This window comes from Haliotis rufescens, unplaced genomic scaffold, assembly GCF_023055435.1.
Source record: "Haliotis rufescens isolate VD_foot unplaced genomic scaffold, xgHalRufe1.0.p SCAF_9, whole genome shotgun sequence".
NCBI lineage: Eukaryota > Metazoa > Mollusca > Gastropoda > Lepetellida > Haliotidae > Haliotis > Haliotis rufescens.
In genome coordinates, this window is record NW_025964383.1 from 15,260,382 (window position 1) to 15,272,987 (window position 12,606).

The 12,606-nt window shown below is 41.9% G+C and overlaps 1 protein-coding gene across 2 annotated transcripts in view; it reads right to left on the minus strand.

The window, feature by feature from the left end:
• The window catches only part of LOC124150227 (glycerophosphodiester phosphodiesterase domain-containing protein 5-like), a 42,321-nt gene that overhangs the window by 20,460 nt on the left and 9,255 nt on the right, over positions 1-12,606 (minus strand). For both annotated transcript variants that reach the window (XM_048391142.1, XM_048391141.1), the window contains one exon: positions 344-447. Coding sequence is in view for 1 of the 2 variants with exons in the window: in XM_048391141.1 (XP_048247098.1) it covers positions 344-447 (104 nt within the window). In the remaining variant the exon portion in view is untranslated. The remainder of the gene's footprint in view (positions 1-343; positions 448-12,606) is intronic.

Below are 12,606 nucleotides of genomic sequence, written 5' to 3' on the forward strand. Positions count from 1 at the left end.
AGACACTGCAACCATAGACACTGAAACCATAGACAGTGAAATCATTGACACTGCAACCATAGACAGTGAAACCATAGACAGTGAAATCATTGACACTGCAACCATAGACAGTGAAACCATAGTGACCCACTTTTATAGCAAGCATGGGTTGCTGAAGACCTATTCTCTACCCGGATATTCACGGGTCTATCCACAGATGCAGTCTATTCATCGTAGGTAGTAGATGGATAAATACCCTTTTTTTACTTGTGGAAAAACAAACTCAACCCAACTCCATTTCAACATAAAGGCCCATGACTATATATTGTGCAATTAGTGTGGAGGTATGGCTGTGGCCACTCACCAGTTGAGGTCATCAAAGCTGTTCTTGACGATGAGCCAGAAGTAGAAGTAGAAGATGATGTAGAGGAATGTCAGGCAGAAGAGGCTGAACCAGAACAGGTCTCGCTGAAACACAAGCGTAAATCTCAAACACATGATGCAGTCTCGCTGAAACACAAACGTAAATCTCAAACACATGATACGGTCTCGCTGAAACACAAACGTAAATCTCAAACACATGATGCAGTCTCGCTGAAACACAAACGTAAATCTCAAACACATGGTACAGTCTCGCTGAAACACAAGCGTAAATCTCAAACACATGATACAGTCTTGCTGAAACACAAACGTAAATCTCAAACACATGGTATGGTCTCACTGAAACACAAGCGTAAATCTCAAACACATGATACAGTCTCGCTGAAACACAAACGTAAATCTCAAACACATGATACGGTCTCGCTGAAACACAAACGTAAATCTCAAACACATGATGCAGTCTCGCTGAAACACAAACGTAAATCTCAAACACATGATACAGTCTCACTGAAACACAAGCTTAAATCTCAAACACATGATACAGTCTCGCTGAAACACAAGCGTAAATCTCAAACACATGATACAGTCTCACTGAAACACAAACGTAAATCTCAAACACATAATACAGTCTCACTGAAACACAAACGTAAATCTCAAACACATGATACAGTCTCACTGAAACACAAGCGTAAATCTCAAACACATGATACAGTCTCACTGAAACACAAGTGTAAATCTCAAACACATGATACAGTCTCACTGAAACACAAGCGTAAATCTCAAACACATGATACAGTCTCACTGAAACACAAGCGTAAATCTCAAACACATGATACAGTCTCGCTGAAACACAAATGTAAATATCAAACACACGATACAGTCTCACTGAAACACAAATCTCATGAACAGATCACAGTGAAACTAAAACATAAATCTCAAGCACAGGATTTTGCTTTTGTTTTGTTCGTTTTGTTTGCTGCTTAACACTGCACTCATCAGCCTGTAAACAATTGAGTCTGGTTCATTCAATCCAGTGAGAGAGTGAGTACGGTTTTACACCGCTTTTAACAATATTCCAGCAATATCACAGCAGGGGACACCAGAAATGGGCTTCACACATTGTACTCATGTCGGGAATCAAACCCGGGTCTTCGCATCATGAGCGAACACTTTAACCACTAGGCTACCCGCCCGCCCCATTCAAACCAGTACCGATATCATGAACAACGATCCACACCATCAGGGTACAATGACACGCGATCAACCAAGTCACTGAGCGATCATTTAGTCGCCCTCATGTCTGGCAGAACCCCCATGGGGCTGTCTCAAAGAAAGGAACGGGTCATTAAGAAACACAGACACCGGGATGGATATCAGCACTAGACCGGACCAGTCTTGTTAATGTTAAAGATATCCTAAGAGCTGTTTCAATTATTTTATGGGGAGGGGGAATTGCTATGTGTTATCACTATTCAGGATAGTGGACGTTCTTGGTTAATTTCTCTCCCAGACATAGAGACCTCCAACACAAGACCAGGTCACAGAAACACACCCTATCTCCAACACACACAATCATGGTGTAAAGGAGATGTGCTGCCGTGAAACAAGAGACAGTTTCAAACAAACACTTACAGATATAAAAGCATCTCTACATCAACCCACTTGAGTACTTGACAGCCCATAAATCACATTCCATACCAACTCCAGATAGCCAGCTTCAGTGCATGTTCACAACTGATGTGCACGTGTTCCTCCTGATGGGACATTGGACAGCTAGGACACATTCCGGACAAAATATAACATAAGCCTAAAGCTCAATAGTGAATTTAGACGTTGGTCCGGAGCGGAATCTACGAATATTCAGGTTTGGTATTAGCTCAACTATTAAACGTCCATGTACAAAGACTGATCTAAACAAAATTCTATATATAACATGAGCCTAAAGCCAGTGATAGAAATTGGTGCTAGTCCTATAGTGAGTGAGTGAGTATGGTTTTACGCCGCTGTTAGCATTATTCCAGCAATATCACGGCAGGGGACACATGAAATGGGCTTCACACATTGTACCCATGTCGGGAATCGAACTCGGGTCTTCGGCGTGACGAGCGAACGCTTTAACCACAAGGCTACCCGACCGCCCCTCTAGTCCTATAGTCCTTGCCAAACTGCCCAATAGTTAAGGTATCCTAGGGCCGAGTAGAAAATTGCCCTTTTACCTTGTGGACTAAAACTGTTAGTTTCTACCGCACGCCACTAGTCCGGAGCGGAAGCTACGAATATTCCGTTTGGTATTAGCTCAACTATTAAATGTCCATGTACAAAAACTGATCTGAACAAATTTGTAAGTGTTGGCCTTCCAGACTCAAAAGCTTTTCTCACAGACTGGATTCTACCTGTTTCTTGCCTTAACCTACTGCATGTTCTCTGATAAACCAAACTTGTATTGTACTCTCAGGCCTCAAAGTTTACATTTTTACCAAGTGGCTACAAATATTTTTTTCCAGGTAGCCAGTGGTAAAATAAAGAGGTCAAGCCAATATTGTAGGTAGCCAAAAGCATTTGAAATGATCTTTTATGAAATAACCATTAAATGTACAGGTCATAGCACTAGTCTTGGAATTGTATATGAGTGGAAACTGTACTTGAGTTTTATTATTTATGACTTGAACAATGATGCAATACATGTATATATTACTAGATTATAGGTATATCCTTGCTTATCCAATAAACTATCAACTAAAATAAAATACTAATTACATTAATATTTATGTATTTCGGTTCATTGTTGACTTTAGGAGGAATTATTTGTGAGTACAATTAGTAGCAGACATGTTTATTTTTGTGTCTAGATATGTGTAGCAATAGAATTTAGTCGCCACAAGATATTTTTCAAGGTAGTCATTTGGCTACTTCTGAATTCTAGACAGTAGACAAATTGATCGCATTGGCGACCGCTTCAGTAGCAACTTTGAGGCCTGACTCTGGGCCACGAGTCCTCCAATACTGTAATGAAGAATCTTGAACACTGAATCTTAAATTTACACCAGGTGAGCCAGCTGACCATACCCAACTGTACACAATCAACCTTGCTCCACTGTCTGCAGTGTGGAGAAGAACTTATACATACAAAGATAATTAACAGTCGATAAATGGTGTCATTTCAGAGACGAAATGGTTATTAAGTTACTATATAACAACATTGCTACACATGGTAATCTCGTCTGACAAGGATGAGGCCCAGATGAAGGATTAACCCAGAGAAGCAGGGCCTCCCGTCCAGCAGACATCAGGAGCTGCTGTGTATTTTATGTGTTTGTTTTGCCGTTTTTGATAGACTGCTCGGACCCTCCAAGCCCATCACACAGAAGGAACTTCACATCAACACCAGCATCAATAGCCTCTGTATCATCACAGCGTGTAGCTCTGTGCAGACCACCTACCATATCAGTTTGTGACCAACTCGTGTTATTCCGGGACAAGCCGAATAACAACTTGTGCCCTTCTCATGGCCATTTTGGCGACCAGGTTCTGTCTTAGCGCAAATGGGCATACCTAAAACAATTGTCAACTCGTTGCGTAATGGTTCACTTATATTTCTTAATTATACAGTATGATTGAACACATTTCACTGTGTCTTGGGTACATTTTTAGATGCAAGACATATGTAAAATCAAAAATTATTTCTGAGGGATTCTTTGACAAAAAAATTGAAATCATACCCCCATTCTGTTTGGTTTGTCATAATTTCACACAAAACATTCATCTATAGGGGGACGAGTCTTCTTGCAGGTTATAGAAAGGAGCGAGCGGTGACGAATGCTACCATTTATGACTCCGATAAACCAAATATTGAGGACCAGTAAAATATTCTGTAGAAAAGGGTCAGCTTATGTATGGGTTAATCTTTCATCAAACTCTATCGCTTTGTAAAAAACACTGTATCGCTTCACGTGAAGGAACAACACCATAACAAACTTTGTCAACGAAAATGTGGAATTTGCGATTAAACATCACTAGTCATGATGATTTACCATTCAGATTGTATTTCTTGTTATGCTAGGCATTGTTTTATATGCAGGGATAAAGATTACCGTGTGTATTGTCTCGTAAACTAAGCCAGAAATAGCAATCAGCAGTATATATACACATGTGTTCTCCCAATCCACCAGTGATTACGTTACTACCTCGGTTTATCTATGAGATCAAATCAACTAAGGTTATATACGGTACTGAAGCACTCCCTCATCCCGATGATGTGTGAATGTGCACACCTCCTGTGTATACTGCTGCAGCTCCAGCCAGTAGGGCTGGCAAAAAAGATTGATAATCAGAATTATCGTCGATGTGAAGAAATATTAACAATTATCAATATGAGTGAGGGAGTATGGTTTTACGACGCTTTTAGCAATATTCCAGCAATATCACGACGGACGACACCAGGAATGGGCTTCACAGATTGTACCCATGTCGGGAATCGAACACGGGTCTTCGGAGTGGCAAGTGAACACTTTAACCACTAGGCTACCCAACCGCCCCTATCATCAATATGAAAATTGTGTCATCGATAATATCTTTTCACACTATTGTGATGAAAAAAAAGGTTTTAACTACTGAAGCAGACTTGTTTTTGTCCATTGCCGAAGACAGGAAGCAGCTGAGTTTGTTATATCTCAAATGTCCACAAAGTAATCCATGCATGAATGTGTCGCCACTAACCAGAGACGTGAAAAATGTTGTTTTGTCTCTGAACTTTTTGCATATTTGCTCCAAGTTACTTAACGATTTTCAATCTCTGAGGTTTATATCAATAGCCAGCCATACCGGCTGGCCTGTCTGTCAGCGAGCTGGCAGGATGCAGTAATCGACAGTCGGACAAGAGGCCTGCAGTTCATAATCAGGCCCATCAATGAAAACCAGCAGACAGCCACCAAACTACGGAATACGTACTTTAATCATTATGATGCACAATAGTCCTGCACCATGACTGAGGAATATATTTATTTTATGAAATAAAAAAAAAGCAAGTCCAGCCAGCTCTAGCTAGCTCACATATCAGCATAGGGAAAATTATTTTTTTAATTTTTAGATTCGAGAAGGGTATTGTGTAATATGAGATTTCATAGACCAAATGTTAGTGTAGCCTACAGGGGATGTACAGCAATCTTCAGACAAGAGTCTTGATCCCATGGGACTGTGACTGGGGCTTACTTCACACAATCACAGATACCCATCTCTGCAGGGAGGGCACACTTCCTGTGAAAAGGGAAGTAGAACTTTGTTGCAAGTAGTTGAACAACTTCCACTGATAACTGCAGTCGGAAATGGACAGCTGATTACGATTTTTCCAACAGTATACAGACAAAGTGAAGTACAGAACGCCTGTTGCCTGACAGATCCTGGTTATTTGAGGAACAACCACTGTTTCAAACCCATTTGTGACCATCACGCATCATCTTGTTTATGTACGCAGGCTACAACACATGGTTTGTTTGTTTGTTGTTTAACGCCACACTCAGCAATATTGCAGCTATATGGCGGCTGTCTGTCAATAATCGAGTCTGCACCTGACAATCCAGTGATTGATGTCATGAGCATTAATCTATGCAAATGGGATACGATGACATGCATCAACCAAGTCAGCCAGCCAAACCACTAAATCCAAATTGCTGAAGACCTATTCTACCCCAGATCTTCCCGGGTCGCAACATGTGGAACACCTCCCATTTTTGTTTGCTTGCACCAGCACACTTACCAAACTGGCCTGGAGAAATCACACTGATATTTCCCCATTCATGTTAATCACCAGACATGTTATTGATGGTGGTACTGCTGTGTAGAGGTGACCTGCACTTCACTGATAACAGGACAAATATAGAGGATGAGGCCTCAACAGTTTGGTTAACATCATTGCACTGAATGCAGTGTTATCACACCTGTCTAAAATACCACTGAATTTAAGAAAATAAGAATAAAATAATCGATTTTCCCAATTTCTCTTCCAGAGACCCTTAATCTCGAATCCTAGATAAATCCCTGGATATTATGAGCCACAATCTATGACATGAGAGTCGGAGGACCAGCAAGTCACCAAACCTCACCACCCAATCCACAACATGAGAGTTGGAGGACCAGCAAGTCACCAACCTGACCACCCGATCCACAACATGAGAGTCGGAGGACCAGCAAGTCACCAACCTGACCACCCAATCCACAACATGAGAGTCAGACCAACAAGTCACCAACCTGACCACCCAATCCACAACATGGGAGTGGGAGGACCAGCAAGTCACCAACCTGACCACCCAATCCACAACATGAGAGTCGGAGGACCAGCAAGTCACCAAACCTGACCACCCAATCCACGACATGAGAGTCGGAGGACCAGCAAGTCACCAACCTGACCACCCAATCCACGACATTAGAGTCGGGGGACCAGCAAGTCACCAACCTGTAACTAACCACAGCACTCTACTGGGTGCCCAACAAACACCTTGAGAAGCTGTAACTAACCACAGCACTCTACTGGGTGCCCAACAAACACCTTGAGATGCTGTAACTAACCACACCACTCTACTGGGTGCCCAACAAACACCTTGAGAAGCTGTAACTAACCACAGCACTCTACTGGGTGCCCAACAAACACCTTGAGAAGCTGTAACTAACCACAGCACTCTACTGGGTGCCCAACAAACACCTTGAGAAGCTGTAACTAACCACACCACTCTACTGGGTGACCTTACAAACCCACTGAGGTGTGGAGTAGGAAATTGGGTCAGTAGGAACACTCTCTCCTGCCTCTTGAACACACACTGACACAAGTCTCCTGGCCGACCTAAACTTAACCTGCTGGAGTAAGACTCAAGACACAGCGGAGATGAGGCCCAGGCCTGGAAGTGCACGCCAGGGAGTTTCCTCCCATCAAAGGCCAGCAATCACCTCCAGCTGCCGACTCACTCACACATCTGCCCAATCCTCAGTGAAGTAATTAAACATTTAAGTGTGTTATTTTCAACGTGTTAAGTCATATGTGATGAAAAGGGAACAAGTCATATTTTTCCCATTTCTTTGTCGAAAAATTGCCGACGTGTTGTTTTTATCTGTGAAGTCCATTTCCCCTGGCGACTTGGTCTCGCAATCTTATCCTGCGTTACACGTGTCTCAACTCAGGCATGGATGTCGACATGCTATACACTTCACAACTACCCATCAAAACTAATGACTTTACAACACCATCTTCTTGACAGCTTTTTCACTTTTAAAACAAAATACGAAACAAACATGATAAACAATTACATTTTTTGAGGAAATGAACCATTTTATTCAATATTCAAATGAAAAAAAAAATGTAAACATTTAAAATCAAGTTCTAAGAAATGAACAGCTTGACAACACCAAGCATGCTTGACATTGATTGGGAACTGCTGGCAAGCATGGAGGCGCCTCCCCCAAGCTGTTCACATCTCATTCCACACCACCTAGTTATAATCTGTTATTCAATGTTCAAATGAAAAAAAAAATGTAAACATTTAAATCAAGTTCTAAACAAGGGCAAAAGTGAGCGACCCCCGACCCACCTAGTGTGTCAGTAGTTTCAAATTAAATAATGGATAGGGTTAGGGTTTGAAAAATTCATAAAAAAATGGAACATTAATATAAACAATTTTTTTCTTTTGACTGCACCCCTCCATATGACACAGATTATATGTACTAAGTTCGAAATGAATCCACTGAATAGTTTAAAAGAAATCGCACGGATAAAATTTTCGGACGGACGGACGGATGGAACCTTGGTATAACTATATATTGACATTGACTGGGAACTGCTGCCAAGCATGGAGGCGCCTCCCCCAAGCTGTTCACATCTCATTCCACACCACCTAGTTATAAACTCCTGAGGAATGCTTCCTACAGATATAGACAAGTTTTATACATAACCTCTTATCACAACTCTTACTCTCTTTACGCTAAAAGCTTTTAAGTTGTGCGACAAGTAAAAAGTTCATTTTTAACCTTTCTGTGAGATTCGAGATACTGTGGTCATCCTATTATGATTAGTTCTCAATATGCAGTCTCTCAAAATGTATTGTTTTGATAGAAAGAAGCAACTACATGTAAATTGAAATGGAGCCCCTGTATCACGTGACTTTCGGAACCTGTGGAATATCCAGACTTGCTTGAGTTTGGGTCACAGTATTACAGAAAGGCCTGGGTGGAAGGGAAGATGATATGGTTCAGACAATGTGAGACAGACTAAGTGAGTGAGTGAGTGAGTTGGGTTTAATGCCGCTGTTAACAGTATTCCAGTTATATTGCGGCATGTCAGCTTAATCGGGGAGGAAAGCCTGAAGTGATACAGGTTTCAGACGTTTACCACTTCGTGAAACCCATGAACATGGGTATGGTGCTGACAAACCTAGAAACAGAATCAGGGTGAACAGGGATTTGAACCCACAATCATAGGTTTCTGGCGTGCCCAAGGGACGCAACTCTGCACAGCGAATCGCGGCACCTTAGACGACTGGGCCCACCGTGCCCCCAGACAGACTAAGAGTCCAGCAAAAAGGAAACAAAACAACATATAAAGGGTATGAGTCTCAGATCAGAATATGTACCCAGCAACCTTCTGCTTGTCGTTAGAGGTGAATTAACAGTATCGGTTTATTGCACGTGGCAACGTACCTAGATGACGTGGACCGTTCTTTTATCAAACAATAACTTGCAGCATTTGACATTAAGGGGGGTGCCAGGGTCCTTTAGGTCATATTTTAATGTCGTTTGAATGTTTGGACCTCCTTCATGTTTAACATTAGGGTTATGACAAGGACCCTTGACTTATTTCTGACTGGTTTGTCTTGCCTTGATTTATCATTTACAGGCTGCCATGGTGTAGCTCCTGTGTTGTTGATATGGCATACAACAACATCTAGGAAGATTTGACGAGACCAGAACGTTGATACACATACTCCAGATCGGTTACTGCAACCCCTGACCCGTGAAGATCTGGGGTAGAAGAGGTCCACAAAAGGTGACTATGTTTGTCTTAAGAGGCGACTAATGGAATCGGGTGGTCAGGCTCTCTGACTTGGTTGATGGATATCATGGTATCCAAATTGCGTAGGTCGATGATTATGATGCCAATCACTGGATTGTCTGGTCCAGACTCGATTATTTACGGACCGCCATCACATAGCTGGAATATTGCTGAGTGCGGCGTTAAACAACAAACAAACAATTTGGAGCCAGCATTTTGCCAGTGGTCCCTTGGACTTATCTGAGCCCCGGACATTCCACTCCAATCTCCCCTGCATCAACAGGTGGTCAGTGTATGGCGGCCCACTCACCCCACTGATGCCCCATGTCAGAATCTTATCTCCCTCCAACATGTGGGATGGTTTTTTTCCAGGTTGTAGTGATTATGACCCTTGACATACATAAACATACTTTAAACGCCACTCTTTGACTGGTCGGGCAGCCATCACTGATCTTTCTTTTATCTGGCTGTTCCCGAGGGCGAGATTTATCCTCCATTAAACAAAGCCCCTGCTTCTAATCAGCCGTGTGTGTTCTGTGTCTCACCAAGAAATAATGGCAGCTGTCCAGAAGTAAAATGTTATCATATTTTTTATGTGTGTAGAGATAAGGGTACATTAGGATACCATATATTTGCAAAAAGAGGCCCTCTCAACAGGAGTTACCTTCACTGTTAATTTCAGAGATTTAACTATCTCATTGACACTGTGTATTGAGGTGTATTTTGTCACAAGTGCTACTTTAGACGATCATTTGGCTATGAAATCTGAAACTACACAGTACCCTTCTTGACTTCTTGAAATAAAAAAAATAATTTACCCTAGGCTGATTTCTGTGGAACAGAGCTAGCTAGAGCTGGCTAGACTTGCTTTTGCATAGATTTCTATATTGTTTTTGTTTTTTCATAAAATAAATATATTCCACAGTCATGGTGCAGGACTAGTAGGACTGGGACGAGTCCAAATTTACTACCCGGGTACCCACCTCCCTATTACCAGACCCTACCCAGGTACCCGCTGTAGGTCTCAAGAGATAGGTAAACCATGTCCTATTGGGAATAGATTGAGTGTACTCCTGTCAAAATAAATTTAGATACACGTATAAACCGATCTGGTCATGCATTCACTGACGTTGACTGATGTTTTATCATTATGCATACATATAAAGTCAGAAGGAATGTGTGCAAAGTCAGAAAGAAATGTAAACATTTATCCCTTAAAATGTAACCATAGAGTTCTAGATAATTTTTGCCATTAAACAATATTATCGCGTGACTAACCACGGGTCCGGGTAGTCCTGTGGGTACCCGGGTCCTACTCAGTACCCACCTGACCCGGGTACCCGAGTTACCAGTCCCAGCCCTAAGGACTGGTGCTACTTATATACAAACAGTGCTCAAATCAAATTGTGTTTGCCAGCCAAGTCAAATGTGTTTGTTATTGTGTTGCAATATGTTTACACTTAGAGTTAGACTAAACCAGACCCTCTGAAATGAGAACATTTTACGATTTCTGTTCAAATTGTCTACTGATATAAAGAAATCTTGACTGGCCAATGTACTAATTTGGGAATTTCAGATCTGGTTGTGTTTTAGGGTCTGTATGGCATATCTGATCACCCACATTACTTATCATTAAACCCATGGGGATACCGGTAAAAACATACATCCCCATGCTACAGCGTATCCTTGTTGTAAGAGACGACTAAATGGATCGGGTGGCAAGGCATCCGATGAGGGAGTTACACGTGTAAGATGAAGTCTGAAGAACCTGATACTGCTGCCAGGAGAGTGGATGTATGTCTGACTTGGTTGATTGCATGTCATCATATCCCAATTGCATGGATCGATGCTCATGATGTCAACCACTGGATTGTATGGCCAGGCTCAAATATTTACAATTATGTACTGGCCGATATATATAGGGTGTGCATCCCTGCTCCCCCCCCTCAGGATCCTCATATATATCTACTATGTATCTTCTACGCAATCAGGAACTTCCTGCCACATCAATGTCAGAGCTGTCATCAGTACACATCCCGGTTATCAATGATGTCAGAGGGTGCCATGTGTTGTGCTTAATGTGTGGCAGAGTCAACCTTGAACTGAAGAGTCTATAGGGACTGTTCATGTGATCTTTTAGCATAGGCCTATTCCTGGTGATTAACACCAGGTACTTGTTATTGCCTTGAGAGTTAATATTCACCCTAACCGCTGAGTTAGCAGACAGTGGTGTTTGAATCCAACTTGTGGGTTGTCGCCAAATAGCCAGAGCCAAGCAACAAACGTTTCACTGCTGTGAGAGAATCTTGTTTTAGGTCATAGTCAACAACATTTTGTTTGTTTTGTTTGTTGTTTAAAACTCCAGCTAATATTCCAGCTAAACAGCAAAGACATGTCACTTTTACTGATGAGTATAAAAAGAAAGAGTGAGTGAGTTGGGTTTAACACCGCTTTTAACAGTATTCCAGTATTATCACGTCCAGTCAGCTTAATGTGGGAGGAAATCTCTTAGTGATGCAGGTCCGAGACGTTTACCACTTGGGTGAAACCGACAAGCACGAGTATGGTGCTGACAAACCTAGAAACATAATCAGAGTGAACAGGGATTTGAACCCATAATCATAGGTTTCTGACGTGCCCAAGGGATGCAACTCTGCACAGCAAATTGCGGCGCCTTAGACGACTGGGCCACCCGTGCCCCCATAAAAAGAAAGAAAAAAGATACCTTGCACTGAAGAGTCTTATCCAAATTTGGTGTGGTAAGAAAAGTTAGAAAAAGGAACTTGTGAGTCAGTGGTGACGACTGTGAGGCATGTATGGCATTGAGTGGCCTATCCCAGAGAGTTAACACTGATGAATAATATATACAGTCCCATATCCAGCCTCTTGCATTTGGTGAAACTTTGGCAGTGTCAAGTAATTACTTTGAAATTCTGTTTTCAATTTGTAACAACATCAATCATGGCTTGCAGTGAGAGATTTATGAAGCTGCACCCAATTAGCATTCCACACCACTCTTCACCTTGCTGTGGGCTCCCTGAGCCAGCCATGGTCATTTGTCAGTGCAACTAAACATTATAGAGAGTAAAGCTCTCTGGTGCTAGCTAGGCTCGTCTTGACAAGGTGCAGGCCAGGCACAGAACACAGCAAGAACAATACAAAAACCTGGATAAGATCAATGTGTGTTTGTTTGTTGTTAAACGCCACACTCAGCA